Source organism: Diadema setosum, chromosome 5 (assembly GCF_964275005.1).
Source record: "Diadema setosum chromosome 5, eeDiaSeto1, whole genome shotgun sequence".
Taxonomy (NCBI): domain Eukaryota; kingdom Metazoa; phylum Echinodermata; class Echinoidea; order Diadematoida; family Diadematidae; genus Diadema; species Diadema setosum.
The window spans coordinates 4,138,222-4,166,110 of record NC_092689.1 but is presented as its reverse complement, the minus strand read 5'-3'; the positions used below and the strand labels follow the sequence as shown (position 1 = coordinate 4,166,110).

General features: G+C 38.5%; 1 protein-coding gene across 1 annotated transcript in view; it reads right to left on the bottom strand.

The window, feature by feature from the left end:
* Nucleotides 1–27,889, bottom strand: part of LOC140228437 (netrin receptor UNC5B-like) — a 167,522-nt gene that overhangs the window by 46,481 nt on the left and 93,152 nt on the right. Inside the window, exons 2-4 of the mRNA XM_072308655.1 lie at nucleotides 19,741–19,959; nucleotides 16,274–16,393; nucleotides 8–292 (exon numbers count right to left, since the gene is read on the bottom strand). Of these exons, the coding sequence (XP_072164756.1) occupies nucleotides 8–292; nucleotides 16,274–16,393; nucleotides 19,741–19,959 (624 nt within the window). The remainder of the gene's footprint in view (nucleotides 1–7; nucleotides 293–16,273; nucleotides 16,394–19,740; nucleotides 19,960–27,889) is intronic.

Below are 27,889 nucleotides of genomic sequence, written 5' to 3'. Positions count from 1 at the left end.
TCCTCACCGTAGACAATGACCTGGGCAGGATCACTCTTCCTCGTTGAGGCCACGTTGCTTGCCACACACGTGTAGTTGCCAGTGTCGGCGATTTCTGCCTGGCTAATGATAAGGCTGCCCTCGTAGGTGACATAGTAGTGGACCTCGTTCTTGTGGTCGATGAGCTGCCCGTCCTTCTCCCAGTCCACCTCAGGAGTTGGGATGCCATCTGGCACTCGACACAGCAGATTAATCGGTGTTCCAAGCTCTATACGCTCTCCTAAAGGCATCTGATGGAATAGCTTTTTTAAATCTGAAAAAAAGAAAAGAAAAAATAAAAACAAGAAAATTATCTCATGCCATATAAATGCCCATCAATGAAAACAACAAATGGTCAACAACAACAACAACAACAACAACAACAACAACAACAATAAACAACAACAACAACAAAAATACAACAGTTTCTTTTAATTCAGTAAAGATCTTGACTGTTTCCATCCTATTCTGGGTGATACTGCACATGCAGAGAAGCTCAAACCAGCACCGTGAATATCATTGGAGTATACTGCAGAAGTTCTAATTTTTGCACACAGACGGGCAAGATGAATTGTGCATTTTATAATTCTACAGAATCAGAAGATAAGATAATATGATATATGACAAGCACAAAATTCATGTACTTTTATTTTTGCACTACTTTCATGTCACATGAAAATGAGTGAAAATTTCCACACAGCTGAAATGTGCACTTCTACAGTTATGCCTTACTATGATCAAGGTGAATTTGATAAAATCAAAATCACATGAACAGAATGGTAGAGATTTCATCACCATTGGTTAGTTGTGAGTTGATGGCACCATCACATTTCTGGGCAAGACCAAATCATCATTTGGTCAAAACAAAATTAAAATTTCATATCAATGTCCCCAATCTTGATGAAAATTCTTCTATTCTGTTTGTCCAATTTCCCTCTTTCTTTATCAAACAGTCAACTTGAATAGGGTGTGGAGATATACTCTGAGTGCAGAGTTGTTGGTTCTTGTACGCAAATTACACTAATGCTCACGATATTTCATGCTTTCAGTATTCTCCTAAGTCCATAGCTTGATCTGGAAGGGTCAGCTAGTAGCTCAATTCAATTGAGTATTTTCAGTCAAATACTTGCAATGTAACTGGACAAGTTAACAACAACATTAATAACCTGACCTTATTTTCCTCCTCCCCCATTTTTGGAGTAAATAATCCTTGTGTTTTAAAATAATGGCACGTAATCTTCTCCTTAAAACACCTAAAACCCTAAGCAGGACAACATTGGCTGCAGCATCCAGTCCCAACATTCACTCTTGAATCAGTAATAAAACTAAACAAAACAGAATCATGGCAACTTATCCCAAGAAGCCTTTGATTCTGGGCTTGCCTATCGGTCAAATCCATGATGGAGAAATTTCTTGACATCAAAATGAACAGCCTTGATTCCTGCTAATTTCTTAATACCGCCAAAAAAAAAAAATGATTCAGATGTTTTTAAGAGAGATGAAAACAGCAAGTTCTTGATGTCTGCTACCTGAGAAGATATGCTGCTTTGATTTGACACCAAAAGTACATAGTAATAATGCAGACGAAAGAAACCTGAATAACCTAGAACATTTTGAAATATCTCTCTCTGCCTTTGATTCCTTTAACTTACGAACAGTTATGGAATCGAAGACACAGAAGTTTGCTGAAAGGAAGAGGGAAGACAGGTAATGAAAACTGCGCAAGGTTGGGGGAATCTCAGGGAGAGGAAATTTTTCTTCGGCTTCTCTGCTTGAGCGATTCCGCAACAAGGTTCTGTCAGCGGGTCTAAAATTACTCCCCTGAATAAAATTTCTCTTCTCTCGTCAGAAGCTTAGGCCCTCCAAGAAAAAGATGTATTATATTTCAAGGTGACAAGTGAGTGGTGCTAGGGCGAGCCTACTTTACCCTCTCCATCGAAGCAAAAAAGAGAGAGAAAAAAAGAAGCTTTCCCTCTCGCCAGAGCACCGAGGGCGGCACATGCCTCGCCTGTGGGGAAGACACGCGACGGTCTTGTTCATATCTGGCCTGTATGAATACATTGACTTCACGGATATCACGTTGCCGGATGCTGGATACATAGGACTCCAGGTTAGGAGTGGATACTTGATTGCTTGCTGGAAAATTTCCCCAGGAAAAGAGAAAAAAAAAAGAGAGAGAGGGAGAGGGGAGAATGAAAATAATTACCCCAGACACAGAGCTACCAGAATCCTCCGGATTCCGATAGATTTTGAAACTGTGTTTCTCGACAAGAGGCCCATCTCTTCCTTGATGAATTAACCCGAACGAATGCCCCGAGAGCAGAAGATATATTTCATAGTTCTTCAAGACATTCTTGTAATCAGTTAGTATGCTCTAGAAACTGTCAATATAGTCTTACAGCCATTTCATAAACTTTGTTTTAATAGCATACTTCCCTATAGAGATTTTTTTTTTTTTCATTAAAAGTGCAAAGTTGAAGTGAAACAGAGCAATACTGGAACGTGAGATCACTGATTTATATGGTAAATATAAAATTAAAGTTCAAGTTCATTTCAAAACATTCATGATGAAATAGCTCAAAATCCAAGATATTTTGATCCCTTGAGCATCTGCAAAATTTCTTTTGATGTTGGTATCACAGTTGTGATGGGAAACCTCTTCCTATAGGGAATAAACCAAGTAGCAAATGCTGTCCAGTCCCTAACCAGTCTAAAACATTATCTATACTTGAATGGCAAGTGTGAAACAGGTCGTTATCCCTTTCGGGGAAAATAATTTTCAAGTACCGCTGATATTGTATGCAACACAATTGCCAGTAGCCATGAGAGAGACACAAACTGACAGAAAGAAAGAGTTAATGAATACATGAATAGTGGCTATAGCACCAGAGAACGTCTATCTAACATACACCATATTCACCATGCGATAGTGATAAACAAAATCCATGACCAGTCAAATAAGTCAAATAAATCATTATGAAAGGATCTCTTATCAAATAATATATAAATGATCCCCTATGAAAACCTGTAAATATGTACATATAACATTGCTTATGTGAATATTACAAATATGTTATATAATCTATATCATTGAAAGGACTGGCCTCGACTAGCCTGCACACTACTGCCTGTTCTTTTTTTGCCAAAACTGTACTTTAATTATTGACTGTTTTGACTATGATGACGACGTTTGTTTAGTAAATAAATTTCGTTTTATTTTATTTCATTTTATTTCAAGTCATAGCCAAGTTGGAATACACTGCTGTGTGCAGTGTCATTGGTCTGTGTATTACTACATGCATCATACATTACACAACAGTCAAAAGACTCAAAGTGTACAACTGCTACAATTTTTCTTAAAATAATCTTTGCTGAGACTTCATAATCATTACGGCATGGGCAAACAAAATTCAGCAATAACACCTAGAGCCCCTCTCTATGCCCTAACGTTGGGCAACTTTAAATACTTACAGAGAAGAAAAGAAATACTAAAAGATCTATGACCACAACTTCTCCAACCTACACTTTGAATACTTTCCAGCTTTAAACAACACTGTGTTTTATTCCATTTAACATTAAATACCATATTTGGACAATATCTAATAGCTGACAATAAAGGGCAATAGCCTCTCAGTTAACAATCGAAAGTGGAAATAATCCGTGACAATATAAATACCAAATAGACTAAAAAAAATAAATAACTCACAGTTTTGAAGCACACAATATACCCTCATCCATCATAGGATATAACCTGAATGCATAGACACAATGTCTGCCTTGTATTTTTTCATTGCTATTACATTCTATTTATTGGGTCATTATGTTCTCTTTCTTTTTAATAGAGCAAGAATTTACCATCTGCTCACTGGAGCCTATTGTATGCCTCCATATATGTCTTTGTATGATCATATCACTGGAAACCCAATATGTACCTGTACAAGTTCATTTCTATCCTCACAGGGCATGCATTCATAGCACGTTGCGAAGTTTCTGCACAAAAAAAAAAAAAAAATCTTAAATGCCCATGGGCATTTCTCACATGTGGGCAATAATGCTAGCATGAAATTGTATAGGAGGATGTTCCAGATTGACACAGGAACCTGTTTAAAACTATTCACATCGATAAAATGTATTTCTACTTGCACTTTAAGTCAAAGTTTTCAGACATCTAAGCAGACTTCCTCACAAACAGACAACCGCTAACAACATTCCACTCAACAGCTGCATCATAAACTATACTTTCTGATGCTGAAATTCGCAACTCTTGTTGTGCTCCTGTGCAAGGGTACAGGTGTACATGTACACACTATGGCCAGAGAGACTAAAATGTCAAGCTCAGCGTACATCCCCTAAATCATGTTTTAGAGGGTGAACTATTCTGACCCCATGTACACACCCAAAAATCAAACACAACTTATTTGATACACAGCGATATAGGCCATGACTGGCCAAACTGTACTTGAGGAATGCAATTTGAAGAAAAGTGCTTAAACCAGCTTTCAGTCTTACAAGCAAAAACCTGACCAGCATAAATTGTGTTTCTTTACATGTTTACAAAGTTTAGTCAGTAAGAATCACTCTAATCATCATCTCAGCTCTCCCTGCCTGCAGATCTAATGACAATCAAAAATATTTCATAGATCACTAAATAATTACCAGGTAGTAATGCCGACTCCATCTAGAAAACGGTTCCTTTCGTAACTGGCCTTTTTACTTTTTTTAAACGAGCCTATCGAGTTACATTTGTACACCTGCAAAGATAATACCATCACTTCCAACATACTTGGTTAAGTTCTTATGTTATCTACTCATTTTACAAGATGAAGGAAAAACATTCAAATTAAGCAGCCCAAAAAAAGAAAAAAAAAGAATCAACATATAAATGACAATAACCTGAACAAGATTGCCACGGGTGCCATGATATTTGTCTCCTTTTTTGATGAATAAAATGTGATATAAAATAACATGCTTATTGCACCTGAGCTATAATTGCAGGAAAAGTGTATTGGATTACAAGAGCATGTAGAAAAGAAAATGATTAACCAGCTTGTACTGTTTATTGGGTAAGATGATAGTCTAGCCTCATTTTCAATCATTATCCTTCCCCAACTTCTCCATTTAAAGGACAAGTTCACCCATATATATATATATATATATATATATATATATATATATATATATATATATATATATATATATTATGTGGATTATGTGAATGTAGCAATTGACTTTTAATGAAAGTATACATTACCTCAACTTGCTACTGACACATGCTAAAGGTAATATTGTTCCCCCTGCTTTCTAAAAGAGTTAGGTCAAGTGCTCCATTTATTTTGCTAAAAACATGGAAATATGTTGCATTCTGCTTATATTTTCTTTATAGTGTTGTCCTGCAGTTATGTCACAAACTAAAGTAGTCTTCTCATCCTGTGATTGCCAAACTGAAATGTTTAAAATGTATAACGTTTTAAATAGATTGACCGATTTTCCTCAAATTTTCACTGATGTGCTCTACTACTATTGCTGCATTCACTCGATCTACACGTATATTTGGGTGAACTTACCCTCTAAGGTACTCTACTCGGTAACTTTTATGAATGTACTGGCATATCAAACAACGACTTGGTTTGTTCACTTGTTCCTTTATCTACCATGATAGCTCAAACTGTCCTTTTATACACACACAGGTCCTACAGAAGAAGTGTACTCTCTACAACTGTACTCTTTTCATTCATTTGTATTTTCTGGGCCCTTGAGAAGCAGCCACAGATAAAAGCCAAAACAACCGAACACAATTTTAGCTTACACCTATCTCACTCACAGGAAAGTACTGATGCAATCATTTCCATCTATCATTTCTATCATTTCCCACAACTTTAATTTTAGTTCAATAATATCTGAAAGTGATGCATAATATCGTTAATTGCACATAATTTTTTCTTCGTGACTACATTGTGTTGATATTATGTTACCATGTGTATGTAAATGTTTTGTATTGTTGGAAATGAAATGAAATATACACTTGATAAATTTGAATACAATATCAACCACAGATTTAACAGAAAGATTTAAACGTGAAGAATAACAACTTATAGCAAATCTTGAAGCAAAAAAGTTAAGACATGATCATAATTTAAAGCTCCTCCCCAATACTTTCAGCTTCTTCTTTTCTTTGTTGTAAGAATGGGTCCTGTCTTTCTTTTCTCCCCCTCTCTCCCACTCTCCTTACCTTTTCTTTTCTTCTCGCTTCTGGTAAGCTCCTCTTTTATATCAGTTCATAAAATGAAATGCTTTGATTTAATTCATGCTGAAATTCACTATCTTCATTATGTCATGAGTGCAATTTATAATGTACTGTTAAACAGGTAGTTCATATGGTAAAAATACAAACACATTCACCTCATATCAAGCTATTGATATCAAGATTATGAAAAAACAAAACAAAAACTCTGGGAAACTCTCTAATGGGGGAAGTTTGCTGTGGTAGGTGATTGATCGCTTGGAAATTTGTTGGGAACAATGAACCCAAATACCAGTGCACAGGCTGGAAGGAAAACAAGATTAGAGAACGCTTACAAAGAACGAGAGCAATGCCCGTCCAAAAAACAGTTGAAGTGTTTGACCAGGATCTAATTAATAGTCTTAACACGGACTCACGCTGTTTTCGCTCGGAGTGGAAAAATTGAAAGTGTATATGAAGGGAGCCGTGCTTCTTGGGGGTGAATGGGGTGGGGGTGAAGGGGGAAGGGGGTTAGCTGTAGCCCTCATGGCAGTGAGACACAGGCAGAAGACCATGAATAACATATGAGGTTCCACCTTCCCCCCTTCCAGCCCGCGGGCCATCATTAATATACCATCACATCGTAGAGAATCCATTAATCAACCTCCTCGGTACGCACCGCCGGGCCATCGACTCAGCGGGAGTGCCAAGTACCCGGCGCAAAGACAACTCTCACCAGCATTTCAAAATGTCAAGTTTCATTGGAAGGACTCCACTCGCCTCTTCTTACGAGTCGCCGCCATCACTATCATAGACTGAGGAAGAGGAGGAGGAGGGGGGGGGGGGGGGAAGTTCAAGTTTAATCCAGACCACAGACAAGAGCAGGAGAAGGAGAACATTGAGACAAGTAATGAGACATCAAAACTTATTAACTACCAGCAGACCTTCAACTTTAAAACCAAAACGAGGGGTGGAGAAGCAACGGATTTCAAGAATTCATAAACGAGAGGATATCACAAATCAAAATGAGCTATCTTCTCGCGAATTCCACCACGGCTCCAAAGATTTAATGCCAGTGACTGGACTCTCGCAATGACATCAATGAAGTTTTATAGCACAGACACATAAATTAAGGTCATTGTTGGGCTTTAAACGTGGATACACAAGTAAAGTTATGCTTTTCTGAAGATGGGCTAATGAATACTTGCCAAAAAAATCTTTCCACATACTGTGAGGGTTAAGTTAAATAATTCCCAGAAAAGTTAATGGTAAAGCATAAAGGACAAGTCCACCTTCATATACATGTGAATTGAGTGAATGCAGCAATATTTGTAGAACACATCAGTGAAAGTTTGGGGAAAAAGTTATGAATTTTTAAAGTATCTGCACAGCCAGTGCTGGATGTCAAGACTACTAGAGTGTATGATGTCACATGCGTACAACGATAAAAGTAAAATATAAAGAGAATTTCACAAAATTTTACTTTTTGAAAAAAGTGCATATTTCCTCGACTCGTCACTGACGTATGTGAAGGGTAATATTATTCCCCCTTGCCTTCGGAAAGAAGGAAGTCAAGTGTTCTTTTATTATGTGAGAAAAGTGAAAATATCTTGAATTTTCCTTATATTTTCTTTATATCGTTGTACACATGTGACATCACAAACTGTAGTAGTCTTCTCATCCAGCAGTGACTAAGCAGAAACTTCAAAAATTCATAACTTTTGAACGGATTGTCCGATTTTCCTCAAACTTTTGCTGATGTGTTCTATTAATATTGCTACATTCACTCAATCCACATGTCTATGAAGGTGAACTTGTCCTTTAAGTTAAAGACTCCTGCTTTTGCATCATACCACTCCCCTATTTAACTACTTCCAAACTATTCCACAAAATTTATTGCATACCTATCCCACAATATTTATATAATATTGCATGGCAATGAATGGGATACCAGGGAATATTGCACAAGTCAGGGCCAATATTGCAAGAATCAAAGATGAGTACAATATTGGCCATAATGAGTGCAATATTCCTTGGCATTCCATGAACTAAAGCCATGCAATATAATTTTTATCATCTATAAACATTATCTAGAGAAGACATATCCTGTACAATATACTTCCCATACTTCTAGTAGTCTTTGAAGTCGAATCTGCAGCAAAAAACAACTCGCACTTGCTAGTTGCTTCATATGCAAACTGCTTATGTACCTAATAACAAGATGTTTGCGCTCTTGTGAATTGCAACAGGAGGTTGTTCATTTAGTACAGTAGCAAGCATTCACACACTTTCCAATGCTCGGGCAACAGACGAGACGAAATAAATGGTGTATTACAGCATGGCCACTTACAACGGTAGCCTATGGGGAATTAATACGTTGGCCTATGCGTTTCGTTCAACACGCTCTAGTATTGCAAACTGAAAATTGAGCGGATGAGAATACACATTTTTAATGTGCAGCTAAAAAGTCCTATATACATGTAGATGATAATACTTAATGTGTGTACTCATTGGTATGTCAATTTACTTTGTTGATTTAAAATAAAAAAGGAACTCGTGGGCTGCATATCATCTCTCTCTCTCTAAAAACAGCCAAATTTCATGTCACATGACCACAAGGCATGTCATGTGACCAGGCAAGTGCACTCATGACAAACTTTGGGAGTCTCCTCACAATGCTAATCTTTGTCTTTTATTAGTGTTAATGTTGCCAAATGTAAGACGAACCATCAATTTACTCCTTTCAGAAACAGTGATAGCCACTTGTATTAGAACATCATCAAAACATCTGTTTGTGGTCTCAAAATAATCAGAAATGTGGATGTGCTTCTTTTTTTTTTCTTTGCACCCGGAGACAACTCCCAATGCAGAGAAAAAAAAAAAAGAAAAAGGATAAACCATAATGAGTGTTGTCATTTCTCATTGCCTGAAACTGGGACATCATTTTGGTCCGAACCATTGTGATGACATACTGCCCTCTGTCAGACAAAGTAAACGGCGTTTAGAGAAGGCAACACAAGAGAGAGAGAGAGAGAGAGAGAGAGAGAGGGAGAGAGCAGCTGCCTTCTAAAGACATCCTCCTCCAAACACCAAGCCATCTGCCTATACTTTAACCTGTCCTTGCTCATGCATGCAGACTGATCCGTTTGACCCAAAAAACAAAGTTAACATAACATACACTTGACTATACCCATTGTATGTAGCAAAATAATGGAGAGAAATCCACTGCATATATACATGTATTCTTTTCACACGGAATTTCAAGTGTTTTAGCACTATTTGTGGTACTATGATATACTTCAATTACTTAAAATCCGTATTCTTTTTCTTGAGCCACATCCTTAGTCGAAGGTGCAAAGTTTTTGTTTGTTGTTCATCCTTTGTTTTAAAAATATTTAAAGTCAAAATCTAGATGGAAACGTTTCTGTAACTCCTGTATTTACAACCAAAATGAAATTTACATTGTTTATGGAGTTAAAGTATGGTCTGCAGTGCACATAGTTGGCCAGAACATTTTCAAGTTGGGACAAGTGCGCTTACAGCTACTGTCTAAGAAGGAATATAATAGTTGTCTCTGATTATAAGATGAAATACTGTATGAGCCGAATACTTTGCAAAGTTTTTATTTTCTCAAATTTCGCGAGTTGGGTGCTATTTGCAAATTTATAGACACATGAAAATATTACCTCTGATCCTGACATGAATGTGCATACACACATACATTCTCCCCTTAGTCCTGTCGACACTCCACAATTCAGCCACTCACGAAATTGTTGGGAAGTCTCGATTTGGGAAAAATTAGACTCGCTAAATATATGGCGTATACAGTACCCCAAGAACTAGTGATAAACAATGTGTGTGTGTGTGTGTGTGTGTGTGCATATATAGCTTAACAACTTAAAGTGATTGAGAACTTTACCATGATACTGATTTTCAATGAGAATTCTTCATTTGTTTGAATGATTCATCCACCTAAATGGGGCTGATTTGGAATTTCTGAATTCACTTTGGATGCATCAGCGACATTAAGAGGAAATCTAACCTACTTTGCACAGACTGCTCACTCCATAACAGCCTCACATCATGAAAGTTGTTCTTACTTCCGTCTTCTCTAAACAAATCTTATTGCATCGCATGACCATATAATCACAAGAGGTGTACATATATAATTCCTTCTGCTCATTTCACTAATGACTTGTATATAGGGCCTACAGATTGGCAACGAGGCTTGCCTCAAAAACAAATTCCAGAATGCTGCTCAAATCTTCCGGATTGACAGAGTCGGTCTCATATGTCAGGAGACGGCTCTTAGAATTTCGACGGAATACGGATGGGTAAAAAACTTTTACTGAGTTCTTATAAAGACAGCATCAGTACTATCATCAGCATGCAGGAAATGGGTCCCTTAATTCCCACATAAGTACTCATTAGTATCTTTCTCCCGCAAAATAATCCAAAGTAAGAATTAAGTCGGGACGGACCCAAAATGAACAGTCCTCTAATTATCAAGATGAGCCGTAAAACTGACAAACTGTCGACGCCACTTTTCTCACAAATGACGAAACCTAACAAATGAGGAATCCTGTCCACATGAAATCGAATACATTTGCATCCACACAGTTGTTTGCTACCTCTACGTAAAAAAAAAGGTACAATCTTGTTAATAGATTATTCAGCAATATCAATCAGCGGCTATCCATCGCAATTAGTCTCGGATTAGCATCTTATATTGCAGCAGAGGCAGGGGAGGGCTCAATGGATAGGCTGATTCTGCAATTAAAGCGGCCGCATCATGAGGGCGACATTTGCAGCAGGTTGAGGCAGAGAGCTAGCTGGGCAAGGGGGAAAGCTTGCTCCCGATCCCTCGTCATCCATCAAGCCTGACCAAGCGAACCCCCCACAAACCTCATTAGTCTAAATCTACAAATAGAAGGAACGAGGCGGAAATGAGAGCCGGGGATAAATGACGTATGCTCATTCCTTGCAATTACGGCCAGAACAAGCACTAAAGGGCCTGCTAATTGGTGGCGGGTCACAACGGGGGTAAGGTGGGGTTGGAAGGAGGCACATGAAAACTGATTATGAGGCATCGCCGAGAACATCAGCCACTTCTCCAGACTTACCATGCATCATCCTTCTTCAGAAATCATGGGGCGGGGGAGAGGGGGTTGGGGAAGAAAACATTTTGATAAACGCTGACACATTTTCTACAGAGTGTGGATTTTCTGAGCAATACATCTTTTGGATCTTGGTCTTTCTGGGGGTTTTTTTCAGAAGGCAGAAAGAAGGATGAAGAATGATGAGGAGGAGAGGTGATGTTAAAAGAGGTAAGGTTGACTGAGAGAATGTCTTGGGTCATCCTCCAATGATGAGTTTGGAGCAGTACTGTTTTCAGGGCTGTATGCCCAAAACGAAACAAAAGGATTACGCACAGACAGACTCCGTCTCCTATTTCCATTGATCAAGTTGAGAGGAAAATGAATAGTGATAGCTGGGATATCCCATGTCCACCTAATGACTGTCAACTTGACTTGCACTATCACTGACATCACCTCGATGAGGTCCCTCTGACAAAATCATCTTTGCTGTCTCCACCACGTAATGATGGAGGACCCTCGGATCGATGGACATGATTCCCATCCATGCAGGGAGGTTACTACAGGCCAACCCTATCACCAAACCCACAGCAAGCCTGTTCTTGGTCGACATGGGGCAGATTACCTTATTCATCACTCTCACTACCCCCCCCCCACCCCCCATGGAGATCAGAGATCTAACAAGTGAGTGATGGTTCAAGCTCCTAATTACTCGATCGCATAAATCCCAATCATTCAACCCGATATTGATTTTGCTCTCCACGCAGATATGGAGAGGTATATGTGAAATGTATGTCCCACCTATCAATTTTGCATTTCCCACCATATCTTCTGTCCAGTCCAAACTCCCACAGTTTATGGGTTTGCAGTGCAGACAGAGCATGACATATGACATTTAAAAAAAAACAACAACAACAACTCCCCAGCTAATCAGCTACCAGTGGAGAAATATGGGCTGGAATCAGATGAAATTAGATACACTATTTTTAATGGCCATATGTGTTATCTGGAGCTTATCATGTGCTGGTGACCGGAATAGCTGCATTCTTCTGAGTAGATTCTAAATTCATTTCCCACTTTAAACATTTTCCACTGTAGAGAGAAAAAAAAAGCTGCCATGCCTGTTTTGATCTTGGCATCATTCGCAAAGAAAATGCAAATGGACACTTGTCACAAGGGCAAGCATAAAAATGACTAAACCTCCAATTACTCTCCCATTCAAGTTATATCACTGCCAGCATTACCAGCATTCATTTACCATTCCTTTTGCAGATTCTTTATTTGATTCTACTAATTTTTCTGCAAAAAGGTCCTCTTTGCGGCCAATTCTCCTTATAACACCCCCGAAAAAAAAACACCAAAAAAACAGTATGTGTACATGAACAAAATATACTATGACAACTTCAAATGAAATTAGAATAATACTTTAATAGAAAATGCATCCCTCAAGAAATGAGGGTGAAATAAACTCCATGTATAAACACCAAAATCCACACGTATGACCACTCCGTTTATCCGTAAAAGCAATGAGTAGAAATGCATTTCATCCTGGTAAAACAGAACTTTGTGTACACCCAGTAAATATGAGCATCTTTCCAATGTGCCTGGTATTCCTGCAATAAGTACATGCAAAACTGAAATAGTTGATACTTTCTCCGGAGTGCTGTTCAGGATAATTGTTTGAAGTGTGTCACAAACAAAGTTGCCAGAGTGTGACAACATAATCACATTAGAGAGCTTTTCCAATATTTTTTCTAAAAAGCGCACCCACGGGAAGTTGAGGCTAATGCATTTAGTAAATTAAACAAATCGAATTCCATGACTTGAACACACAGAGCCGGGCATACGCTAATTGCCAGTGAAAACAATCCAAGCACTTCGGGATGCATTATGAACTGCCATAAATTAGATTTACTACACCATGTAGAAGCATCCCGGAACACAGCAATAGATTCATCTCAGAATCTTTTTTCTGAGATTTCAAAGGAGTAACAGAAAAGGGTAAGAGAAAAAAAAATCACATGTACTTGAGGAGGATTTGAGGTGGATTTGATAACCCATACACATGCTGCAAATTATGACAAATATGGTGATATATGAATGAAGGGCCTAATCAGATTTTTTTTCCAGAATACCATGATTAGGTGGCTATGTAAGTATACCAAGCTGTTGAGAATATGTCTGATCATACATTTTTGTTTTTCCAAAAGCAATCATGCCTCTCACAATTCGAGACTGCAACTAAGACATGCATAACATCTGAGAGACGGGGTTTACCACAATAGACAAATCCTAAAATACACATTTCCTTGTGCATACGTAAGCTTAGTCAGGGCTCGTCACTAACGGTGGCCTGGTGGCCCAGGGCCACCAAAAATGAAAGTCGGGCCATCAAATTTCAAAAAAGGGCAAATTTGGTGGTCCACCTCGGGCCACCACAATTTTTTGAAAAGTGTAATTTATTTATGTTAAGATGTTGCAACCCATGTGCCTGTCAATGAATATTTATACTTAGTCTTACCATTCAGCAGTTAAATTTGTTTAAATGATAGATGAAAAGGACTGAATGAGTGCCTGAGAGTGAGTGTTGCCAGTTTGTTGAGGTTTATTTATGAGTAGATATGTCCAGCTTCCAATTCTTACTATGATAAAACTTAAATATTTGACTCATCAAAAAAAAAAAACAAACAAAAAAACAGGAATTGCTTTTTATTGTTTTTTGGGGGCCACCAAATTTTTCTCTCGGGCCACCAAAAATTTGAAATTGATGATTTTGGTGACGTCATTGGGTCACCAAATAAAAAAGTTAGTGTGGAGCCCTGGCTTAGTTCACTGATAATTTTATTTTTTTTTTCGGTGTAGTGGGCAACTGACAGTGTACAAAAGTTATAATGTGCATTGGACAAAATACGCCATAGACGGGTTTAGGGCAATTACCCCCTGGACAATACCCAAGACCCTTCCCCTGACCCTAACCCTAATCCTAATCCTGAACCTAATCCTAACCCTAACCTAAACTTTAACCCTAAACCTAACCCTGCCCTTAATCTTTACTCTAACCTTCAATCACTAACCAGTATTTAATTGTCCTCCGGGGGTAATTGCCCTGATAAGTTATAAACCTATACCTTCATGCATAACAAGGCATGAGCTGTGTGTGTGTTTTTTTTATTGTCGTTTTTACCTCATTACTTAAGATCACAATGATTTCAACTAGCAAAGCCCTAAATAGTTAGCACTGTTCACCTGTTGATATTTTACCAGAGTGATTGTTGACCTATCAAGATCCGGAGAAATTTAGTAGCAGAATTTATTATCCTGTCATCATCAAATTGGCAACAGTGATATTTGAAAAACACAGAGAATAGATGGAATAAATAAATGGCGTTTAGAGAAGGCAACACAAGAGAGAGAGAGAGAGAGAGAGAGAGAGAGAGAGCAGCTGCCTTTTAAAGACATCCTTCCTCCAAACACCAAGCCATCTGCCTATACTTTAAAGATAATATAAAGTTTTGGTACCTCAAAAGTTTCCCTGAATTTCCTTGTCTTAGTTTGTGTTTCAGGTTAAAGTATCTTTTTCATATAACTAACACTGTGAGACTTACTCGCCCCAAAGTGCTCTCATGTCTTAGTAATCATGCAATAATGGTTTCATACCAGAGCCGCCGCCGTACAGCGGCGAGGTAGTACGCGTATTGTACGAAACCATTATTGCATGATAACTGCGACCAGCAGCGTGCAGCCCCATACGCATAGCTAACTACGACCAGCAGCCCTAAACACATAGCGTAATGGGGCTTCGCATTGTAGCATTCAGGATCATGACAGATTTAGTATCGCGGGTAAATATCAACTTACATTTCAAAATTTTTTTCAATTTGAAGACTTACCAGTTAAGTTGAAGTATTGAAAACAGGCTTCGGGCAACGTTTGGTTCTGCCAATAGTCCCTTTCTGTTCGAATTGATGACTGAATGTGACTCCGTCAAGAGGACCTTGGGAGAGCTACATACACTGAATACTACGGCCAGCGCATGCGCACACAAACATCTTATCCGTTCATGGATTTGAAATTTGTGCGCATGTGATGTGCATGCGCTGGCCGTAGTATTCAGTGTATGTAGCTCTCCCAAGGTCCTCTCGACCGAGTCACATTCAGTCATCAATTCGAACAGAAAAGGACTATTGGCAGAACCAAACGTTGCCCGAAGCCTGTTTTCAATACTTCAACTTTACTGGTAAGTATTCAAATTGAAAAAATTTTTGAAATGTAAGTTGATATTTACCCGCGATACTAAATCTGTCATGATCCTGAATGCTACAATGCGAAGCCCCATTACGCTATGCGTACGGGGCTGCTGGTCGCAGTTATAGTTGCATGATTACTAAGACATGAGAGCACTTATGGGCGAGTAAGTCTCACAGTGTTAGTTCTATGAAAGGTACTTTAACCTGAAACACAAACTAAGACAAGGAAATTCAGGGAAACTTTTGAGGTACCAAAACTTTATATTATCTTTAACCTGTCCTTGCTCATGCATGCAGACTGATCCGTTTGACCAAAAAACAAAGTTATCATAACATACACTTGACTATACCATTGTGTGTAGCAAAATAATGGAGAGAAATCCACTGCATAAAATATATACATGTATTCTTTTCACACGGAATTTCAAGTGTTTTAGCACAAATAAGTGCTAACTAATAACTAAAGTGTTTTAGTTACAAATTCATTAAAAAGAAATTTGTAAAAAAAAAAAAAAAAAAAAAGATCGCCAATTTGATAGAAACCCCCCCCCCCCCCCAAGAGCTGTCATTTTAAAATGTTTTGATGATTTAGAAATGAATCTCTCAGAATTTTTGGGGGGATTTGATGGGTAATGATGTTTGGGGGCTGATCTTGCGCCAGACAGCCAGAATACCAAGGCTTGGATACTCACATGCTATAGTGACATAGGCTTTGTCCGACCTAATCGGTCTACTGGAAGGGGCAGTGGCCTCGCAGGCACACCAATAGTCTTCTTCTCCAAAATATGTCTCCACATCATGTTTTGTGACCGCTGGAAAAAAAAAAGAGAAGTAAATGAGTAGGAGAAAACAAAACCAGACAGTAATTTTATTCACATGAAACTTTGGAACAGCATACATCTAAATTTTATAACACACTACATAAAGTGAAACATTAAAGGACAAGTTCACCTTCATTAACATAAGGATTGAGAGAATTTAGCAATATTAGTAGAACACATCATTGAAAGTTTGAGGAAAATCAGACAATCCGTTCAAAAGTTATGAATTTTTGAAGTTTTTTGTGGATGAGAAGACTACTGCAGTGTATAATGTCACATGCGTACAACAATATAAGGAAAATATAAAGAAAATTTCACAAAATTTCATCTTTTGAAAAAAGTACACATTCCCTTGACTCGTAGCTGATGTATGTTATGGGTAATATTATTCCCATTGCCTTTAGAAAGAGGCAAGTCAAGTGCTCTTTTATTATGCGAAAAAAGTGAAAATATGTTGAATTTTCTTTACATTTTCTTTATACTGTTGTACTCATATGACATCACCATCCTTAGTAGTCTCCTTATCCAGTGGTTCCAACACAAAATTTTTAAAAATTCATAACTTTTGCATCGATTGTCCAATTTTCCTCAAACTTTCACTGATGTGTTCTACTAACATTGCTGCATTCTCTCAATCCTTATGTTTATGAAGGTGAACTTGTCCTTTAAATTTCATATAATGAATGTCATGTTAATAACAGAAAAATATACTGGAGTTGAAAAAACATGTTAGCATGCACCAATTCTCAAACATCTTCTACCAAGACTTTTACATATTGTTTTACTTGTAATTTATTGTCAGCCATATCAGTCTCTGCCAGGTTCATCCAAAGATTACAATGAAATAGAATGAATACTATTTTAACCTAAGATTAATTCCAGGTCAGCATAAGGCAAGTACGAGTATTCTGTGGTATTTTCTGTATTCTTTGAGAGTATGCATATCCATATGATATTCCATGTTAAGTTTGGAGAATTCACATAAAAAAAAATCCCAAACTCCTCTTCTATAAAATAATCATGGGCAAGATTTCAGTGACACGACTACATGTATGAATACTGGGATGAGACTAGAAATCTTTTACACACTCCTACTTCAGCTTTATCTGTGTCTTCTTAGTATACACAGTAGGCTTGAAAGAGCATGCATTCAGCTACACAACTGAGGAAGTATTTGTCAGCTATTTGGCAGGAATCACTTCCTCAAGACGATGACATCACACGCCCATTAAAGAAGGTCCACCGGATTCTGCGATGACAGGCCGTTGCTCTCAGCACAAAATTTCATAATGCACATGGCAAAAACAAATGATTCCATTCCTGAGCGGTCAGGCCCCAAAACCCAAAATAGTTGTCGTACAGAGGTTCGGATCAGCCGTAATTGTAAATTACGACGGGCCTCAGCTGTGCCAATCAGCGGAGAAATGTCTGACAGACACGGTCGTATCTAGCAACAGTTGCAGCCGCCATCCTGATTTACAGACGCCACGGTGGGAAGCGAGCGTGATCGACACACCCTCGCCTCACGCAAAGCGGCACGGACTGCCCTCATTTCTCTGTGACTCCGGAGCACGGATGCACAAGAGCAAATCTGACAAGCTGCATCGCATGCCTTCGATACAACATGGCGGCAGTAACTCACATTCGCCCACAAATTCCATGCTCGCATTCCTGTTTGGCACATTAAAAGTGGGAAGTAAATTTCAGCACACACATCTACTCTGACACTCATGTTCGTATTATAGCAGCAGCTATCAGCAGAGCCAATAAACTTTGCTAACAAGGTACCGGTACTCTGACATCCATACAAGAGTTCACCATTTAAACTTCATGCATAATATAACACAGAGGGTATAAAAAAGCATGATTTCTTCTGATTTATTGGGAAAATGCAGTGATTTATGACAATTTCATATCATAAACACTTGAGAATTATTAAGTGTAGCACTGTGATTGCAGTTCAAAATATTCTGCCATGCAAGATCTAATAAACAAATTCCAGTAGGACGTCATTTTAGTACCTTGCAATGTCAGAAATGTTTGCATTCAAAACAGAAGATAAGCTATTGAAAAGTTCATTTCCTGTTTAAAGAAGTTTATTAAAGATGATATCCTATTTGCATTGACCTTTGACAGTGCTGAAATGAAGCCATGCTGACCATCTCTGCATTGTATAGGTAGACTATGTACACCTAAAAATTGCAGTGTAGTATTTGGACCAATGGAGAAATACATGTATCTAACTTGATTTTGATATCAATACAATAATTTGTCTGATATTCATGGGAACTTTTTCCGCAAGCATTAATTTAACTGGTGGATGTAATGATATCATCATCTCACAAGACTCCCTTGGACCTGCACATTGTTTTATATTCAGACATGAAATCTTTCACATCAAATAATTGTGGTATATTTCAGTACAATATGTGTTCTTGATAATGTTTGTGGGGTATCCTTTTCATTTATTCATTTTTTTTTTTTTTTTTGGGGGGGGGTTAACATCAAATTTTTCAATTTTTCAGTGATGCAGTGTGTCAAAGTGTGAATAAAAACCCTACAGAAATTGATAAAACAGTCATCAGCATACAGCTTTCAAACTTTCCCATAATCATGAATAGAACAATATTGATGACTCCAAAAAGGTTTATGTTAATCTAATAATCTCTTTAGAATGGTTGCCATGGAGACACAATTTCATCTTTTGCTCCACCCATGATATAGGAAGATTTATTGATATGGACTTGAATAGACCACTGACTGCAAGCCCCATTCGACAAAATGAAGCATTCCTACATGCTTTATTTTTCATTCTTTATTCTAGTAGTTTTAGAAACAATTTTGAAGAGAATCATATGATTTAAAAGCTGAGCATTGTATCTTTCAGTTTGTTCTTAAATTAAACAAATCCTATTTGGTAACCAATATAAAATGCTAAGTATTTCTGGTTAAATAGATTACTGGTGCAGACGACACTTATTGTGCCAATAGTGACTGCAAACACCGTCGCATGATGAGACTGTACACATCTAATCATAGGAGAGGACACCATGGCATCCTTGAGAACACAAGACTTCATATACCATTGAACCTCATTCAGCACCCAGCATGCAATGTTCATTGCAATGTCATCACCATGCGAGAACACATACTTCAAAATTTGTAGCATCCTTCCTACATGACGTGAGACCAGACCGGCCTAAGATCCACCTCGGCAATAATTACGCACTTGCGCGATAAACATCATGATAACTATAATTCATCTATTTGTGTCTGTTTCCCTGAACTTCCCGTAAACGGATAGCATTTGGCATGCACACGTGTGCGCCCTTACTCACTTATTCTGATGTGGTGAATATTTTCGTAATATCTGTCAAATGTTGATAGCTGTTGCGTCTGTGCCTCGTCAATTTTCTCATCGTTGCACACAAAGTAGACAGACTCGGCTGGCCCTGCCTCACACTCCAGGTCCACAGATTTCCTCGTGATGAACTCATCTGATGGTGTCCGGTAGAACATTAGCTGAGTGGCTGGTGTTGTTGTAGCTACTGTTGTTACTGAAGGAATAGATAGACAAACAAAGAAAGAAAACCACATAAAAATTCTGCCCATTGTAAAAGAAAAAGCATGAATTTCAAAAATACTCGACGAGGCAAGATGATTATGAGAGGGCATTCACTCAGTAAATCTGGGACAAACATTACAGCTCTCTGTTCACAAAAAAAAAGTGAGTTGAAGCACAAAAATTATATTCACAACTTTGGAACACAAAATGGTATTTATGGTCGCCCCCCCCCCCCATGCTAAGGTAGTCAAATCAATGATAAACAAATTGAGAATGCTATTGACAGAAACAGATTCAGAACAATTCCTCTCACAGCCTTGTTGCAAAGAGCTGTCTCTGTTGTATTAGCTTTCAATAACTGCAACAAATGGCAGCAGTAAATCACTTTTTTTTCAGGATAGTATTCCTTCCTTATGGCTGCTGCTATTGAAGATAAATGAATTACTACTCTTTCAATATAAATGACCATCATCTAAAGCCATGCTAGGTAAAAAGAGAAACAACATTTTCAAAGTTTTTCTTCATGCAATGATAAACCCTAAAATAAACTGAACTAAAATTTAACACCATCTCTCCTGACCACAACCTGGTTGACGAGGTGAGATATAAAGAAAATCATTACTCCCTTGAATAATGATGATGATTATAATAATAATAATAACAATAATAATAATAATAATGTTAGTAGTAGTAGTAGTAGTAGTAGTAATAATAATAATAATAATAGTAATAATAATAATAATAATAATAATAATAATAATAATAATAATAATAATAATAATAATGACAAAAATAATAACAATATTGGATATGGATTGGATTTGAAGGGCTGTACTATTAGCTGTTTATGTGTACACAGCATGTGTTGAATCTTACAGGCTTTCATGCACTGAGGGTATCAGTAATGATAGATACGGTGCATTATAAATGTACTTTATTATCATTATTATTAATTTACATTTATAAAGTGCATAATAATTATAATAAATTTTCTATGTGCTTGACATAACATATACAATCACAATGATCATTATCATATAATCATAATGACCCACAACTACTTTCTCAGTTCACTCCAGCATTGGTTTTTTTCTTGTCATTACAATTGTCCTCCCCAACCTCTCCTACCCCCAATGATCAAGAGGGTAATATATTATGTGTTCACTACAATTTGCATTTGCTGCTATTTTCATCTCAAGCTTGTGTGAAAACATATGCAAGAGCAAACATCATCCAGAGCATGCAGAGAGAGATGCTAAGTTGCACTAAAGAGGTGGAGACATGCATGAGGCGCAATGGCCTTGATTACAGCTTTTTTTTTTCTTTCTTTAACTACCATGGCTGGAGACATCTTACTTTCATATCCGCAACAGTCGGCCATGTCTTTTGGAATACATTACCGCCACCTCCACAAATTTGTCGGTATTTGTTTAGGAAAGGCACTATCAATCACCCCCACAACTTATCAGCTGAATGCTGCTGCTACGCAAATGCAAGAGAACCTTACATTGAGGGTGAGGGATACTCAAGACACAAGCTGTCTGTGTCAGTCAAAAAAAAAAAAAAAGAAGAAGAACTGTTCATGGAAGCTTTGATAGCATCTCTTGTACCCGAGTTGTCTTCCAATAAAACAGCAACAAATCAAATTCAGGTTTGTTTGAGCTCTCAAAATGTCACTGCTACCAAGTCAGACAGCGATTAGTATCTTCAAACAAAAACAAGCTGATTTATAACCACTCCCCAGCGGCCTTTGCCTGCAACTTCAACAAGCATCTGAGCCCCGCATCACATCCATGATCATGACTTTGCCCCGGACTGACCCACCCATATTCCTTCACCCCTTGCTGGTGGCTGTTCCTTGTTGTCGTTTGACCCCTGACCTGCCCTGCTCAAACTCTCATGCGGATTTACTGTCGGGGGTGATCTTCGTCTCAGAAAATCGGAGACTCCGCTGAGGGCTTATCCGAGACTCGCTTTCATCCTTACCGCCCCCGTTATCAAATGTCTTGACAGTCAAGCCCAGTCTGTCAGAGCCATAACCTTCGCCCAAGCTTAGATGACTCTTAATAATTAAGCAAAGGGGGCTTGCTTTCTCCCTCCCTAATGAAGTTACCAAACTGGGTTGACATAATGCACCGGCCATCCAGCCCCAAATATAGGCACAATATTCATTTTTGATGTCTAAAACACAACCTCTCCATCTTCTCTCCCTCTACATATTTTTTCTTTGTCATTTTCTTTCATTCTTCACTTTTACAAACCAGATCAAACAAAAACAACACACAGAGACAAATTTTTCTCCCCCTTTGTCGGTCATTCTCCACTCATCCCATTGGCTCATTTTCTCCCCTGATTTTGCAATCTTCTCTCCATCGCATCCCAACTGGAAGACTCAGCCAGTCCAGGCCAGCCAGCTCCGTATCACAGCACAAAGTCGGCCCTGTCCCCATCTAACAGAAATCATGGTACTCCTATAAAAATTTGGCGCATGCACAAAGCAGAGTGCATCTACCAGAATTAGATGGAGGGGGGGGGGGGGGAGGGGAGGAGAGGGGGAATGAGATGGAGAAGGGGTACGGAGGGACGTTGGGATGCCAAGATACTCTGGCTCATCTGTAATAGTTGTCTTATGAAGGGAGGGAGGAAGGGGGACAGCTGAGGATAGAATCTGACTTGATTGCTTACTCATGGTAGTTCTGACACAAGGAATGCTGCAGTCCTCTCCCCCATCTCTCTCCCTCTCTCAAATGATCCAATCCTCCCAAACAAAACTTGCAATCACATCAGATGGCAGGGTCCTAGGCCTATTTTATCTGCAATAAAATGCTGTAGCATCTTTGAAAATGTTTAAATTCATTAGTATAGCCATATGATGACACACCGCTGTCTTGAAAACCTTACACATGTACATACTCACCCACATGCATGCACATGTATAGGCCTACATAGAAAATTGTCCATAGCAACATTTGAAGAAAAACTTTGCCCCAAAAAATAAACATACATTCAATCAAAGCGATGACCTGCAAACTTTTAAGGAAGATGGGGGGGGGGGGGAAATGATACACACAAATTATATGCATAAACAAGAAGATGGCATAAGCTGTGGTATTCTATGGACTGGCCTTCATTATGTCCTTATTTTATGAGATGATGGGTGCATCACTAAGACTTGTATTACCACAATTAGGAAAAAAACATAATTCTTGGACTAACATACCAGCGATGCTACTCTCTTAACCACCTACATACTTTTGCCTGTGTTATCATAAAAGCAACTGGATATGTGTATTTTGAATCTGTTATGAAAATGCATCAACTGGTGACGATAGTGCCATAGATACATTTCCCATGTCACACAAGGACCATATGACTGGCATCAGATTTCTGGCTGGTTGTGTAATCAGACAACAAAGGGAACCCCCAAAACCAAACTTTTTTGTCCAAAACCAGGATTTTTTTTAATACTCTAAATTAGAGTAATTTGGAAAAGAGCAAAGATCATGGGCAAGCACGCGCAGCAGACCTTCAAATACAAAAAATTCATTCACATTCTTCCACGCGACTGCAGAAACACATGCTTAAAAAAAGTACAGTGCTATGAACTAAGTGACTGTAAGCGACCTTTGACACCCCACCCTGGTTGCATCTAAAGCTCTGTCATAGGCCAGAAACTGCGCTTGGTGGATAGCATCTGAGTGATTCCAAAGCTGCTACTTCGCTAGCGATGGCTGCTCGCGGGACGAGACAAATGAAGTGTTATATCACCACTAGTGGTGACAGTAACAGGAACTGACAGCTAGAATGCTATGTGGGACTAATGCTGGCCACACATTGGCATTTTTTGCAAACCTTAATAGATCTTGCAGGAAAGGCCAGTTTTGATCAACACAGGCTCGACTGAGTATGTTACCTGGGGATCAATCACGTAGAATCATCCAGCTTGAAGGGGTATATCGAAATTATACTGCCTGGCTTCAAACTATACATCTATCAAAAATACATAAGTTTTAATGCAAATGTTGTGATGTCTTAGCAAGCTAGGGCACATAATTTATCATGTTTCCTTCTCCCAAAAAACATAAAGAAAGAAACAGTCAATATCATGATTACCATGAAAATCATGAAGTGAATTTACCTCTAATCTCAGTCAATGTTTATGAATTCTGCCATATATCCTGCCGTCTCTCTCTCTCTATCCCCCCCCCCCCCCTCTCTCTTTCTCCCTCTCTGACACTGACAAAGATGGGGAAAAACTTGAAACTATAGGTATCTAAACCTGATGAGGTATACCATAATCTCTGTCTTTCTTTTTGTGAGTCTCATTGTATAGCATCATTCATCCTAGGACAAGATTAAAGAAGATATCAAACACCAGGATAACATCCTTCATGGTCTACCCTAGTTCTGCCAAGCTTTCAGTCATAGCAAAGTTCTCATAATCTCACTTTATACATCACCATACAGACAGGATCTGTTTGATAGGGTTGATGACACTCATTCATTCCGTCATTTGTTCATTCATTCATTCATTCATTAATATTTATTCATTCATTCATTCATATTCATTCATTCATCCATCCATTCATTCATTCTTCCCACTTCCAACAGAAACAAACTTTTACATAAACTGAGTGCATCAACATTACAATGTACATTACACAAAATTTATCATAATAATATTCACCACCCAAGAAAGAAGACCTCAACTGGTAGATGTTCCTTTTGTGACAAAGAAAAAAACCTCCTGATGATTTTCATAGATTATTGACTTGTGACACAGATGTAAGCATTTACAATGTATAACACAAAATTACCAGATCATTGCACAATGTATAATTTTTTTTAGTAATAAACATTCGTATGATGAGTCTTAGATAGAACGAGACATGAAAACTCGTCACATTGAGGACGAGTTAGGTGATACGCTTGTGGTCATCAGATGACGGTCATCTGTGATCGACAAAGAAAAGAATGTGATATAGGCACCTTGAAGTTATATTGAGCGTGCATGCGAAACCGTTTCTGTAACCACTCGGCCACGGGACATCCCCGGAAATGGTAAGACAAAAAAAAAAAAAACAACAATGTATAGATATAACAGGGGGAAAGTCAATGCCCACTCAACTAACGTGGCCTGGTGAACATCTATTGCATTGCTAGACGGAGAAGCGGCCCTGTAACGACTGAGGTCACTATGCCATTTCTGGCAACTTGGGAAAAATACGTCCCGCAGACATAAAACCTATAATCGGCTGGTTTTGATACCTTGCCTTTAATCACAATTTTCAGTGTAATGACGTCATCAAATTACAAAACAATGACATCGTCTTGAAAGACAATTGTTCAAAGTACAACACCTCAGTCGTCGTCAGTACATACTATGATCGGTTTGACAAAGTCAACCTGCAAAGTGTTGCTGCAGTCGAAGCAATGTGGTCTCCAACACACAAAAAAGAGGGATATGGCGTGTGTGTGTGTCTGTGTGTGTATATAGGTGCGTTTATATACGAACGTGATTTCTACATGAACGAATATGTAATACAAAATTGAAGAAAAAAAAGTAAAATAAAAAAAAATGTTTCGTGATCTTGTGGGGTTCGAACCCGCAATCTCACGTCTCTGAGACGGCGCCTTTAACCACTCGGCCATACGTCTCGACGAGAAAATATGGGGAACGTAAACTTATGTATGTGAAAGATACATGGGGAATCGTTTTGTCCACATTCCATTTTCATTTTCAGTTTTAAACTGCAAAATTGTCAATCTGATGAGGAGATTTCAAAGAATAAAATGCATGATTACTGCAGCTTATTGTCTCAGCTACAACATATTAAAGTTTCAGAGGAAATGAAGCAAAATCAGCTGAGATAAAGGTGCTTAAACGTTGTTAAGTCAATTGATGCTTTAAAAAAAAATCACCTCCCATAGACAATACACGTAAACTTGTCCGATTTTGCGTCTTTACCTTTAATCACAATTTAAGGTATGATGACGTCATCAAATATCAAAAGCATGACATGGACTTAAAAGGCAAATGTTCAAAGTACAACATATCTGAATTTGGGATAATATTGAGCTTAAACAACAGAGATACGAGCAAATGAATGTCAGAAACAGTACCTTAAAAAAATTAATTCCACTTTTTTGATTTCAGATGACGATATGATGACGTCATATTGTAATTATGGAAATAATGATACTTGAAACGTTATTTTCAATTCATATGCTTTTGTAATATGCAATAAAAACATAGGGTCACCTGACGTTTTAAAGAGCTATGGCGAAATAAACAAAGACATGTTTTTTCACTATATTTGCATATAGATGCGCACGCGAAATTTCAACTTTGACGACAGTGCATTGCTTTGTTATTTGTCAAAATCGATCAGAAATCAATGGATATTGTTACTCAAAGTATCAGGAATCCAGATCAGTCAAAAAATGTGCATTTTCATGTTACTGACGCGCTGTGCGCGCGAAAATGCGCGGACGGACGCGCACGCGCAAAATTGTTTGAAACGCTTAAGATTGTCTGAAACTTCGAGATTTCCCATTGGAAAGTTGTTTTGAGCCTTTTAAATGTTTGACGCGCGCTTACGCGTCCTAGATGACGTCCTAGGTAATTAGCATCAGAGAAAGAAAGATAGAGCGTGACCTGAACTTTATGTCCACAAAAACTGATACAGAAAGGACCTTTAGTTATGAAGTTATGATCGATCATGTAACATGGTCCGAAAATCACAAAATGGCGCCTAGATGACGTCATAGATACGTTACTGTCATGAAAACCTTATTGTGGCTAGATATTGTCATGAGACATGTTGACTGAAAATGTCATGTTACTCCGTAATGTCATTCTTGAGATATTGACGACACAAAATAGGCCAGAAAGAAAGAAGAATAAGAAAAAAGACAGATTTTGACAATCACAATAGGTGATACGCTGATAGCGTATCACCTAATAAGATTAAATAAATGCACATACGTATACAGACTAGCACACCCAGCAACCCACACATATTCTATGAAATGAGATATTTCTCGATCTCATCCTGGCCTTTTCCTTCTCTGCTGCAAGGCATGTCAGGCTGGATGGAAGTGTTCCCTCTCTAGCCTACAGCATAAGAATGAAGAGTATTGAATGACATCTTTTATTTGTGGGGGGGGGGGGGGGGGAGGTGGTGGAGGGGCAGAAGAGACAGAGAGAACAGTAGCGCCTTAAAAACTTTGGCCAGAGCGCCTACATGATCCCTTGCAGAACAACGACCTCTTCAATTTCATAAACAAATGGTAATAGTGTGCAGCGATTTGTCACGTAATAGCCAGTGGGATCATATTGGGAGTGTAATATACACAGGGCATTGTTACACAGGGGGTGAGTCACCCCCCCCCCCCCATCTAGGGGACGGGTAAGTTACACCAAATAATGTTTAAATGCCCGATTCAATGAACCATTCGATCTGAGAAATAATGTTGACTGATAGGGAGACCCCCGCTGAAGTGTTGGAAGGCTTAAACATGAAACCCAAACCTGGGTGATATTGCAGGCCATTTGTTCTCAGTGTTGGCTCGGGCGCTTCAGGTTTCCTAGCTGAAGCCAAGGGGAAAGCGTCGGGGCGGGGAGAAGCTATCTGGATGGTTGAAAACCTGCACCAATATTAACACTGCCAATGCCATGATTAAATGCAATATAAGCAAAAAGGGGCACAATAGTCATTGATTGGGAGTCTCTTCATCCATGCTAGACTAGTGTGAGATGACCCGTATCATATCACCAGGCTTTATCACTGTACACACCGTCCGATGCGGGAGGCATCGCTCACACCAGGGGGTCACAGGCAGAGCAAGGGACACCAACATCGCTCTCCTACCACTCACACATCAATATCAATAATTTATATTCACCACGATGACTTGGC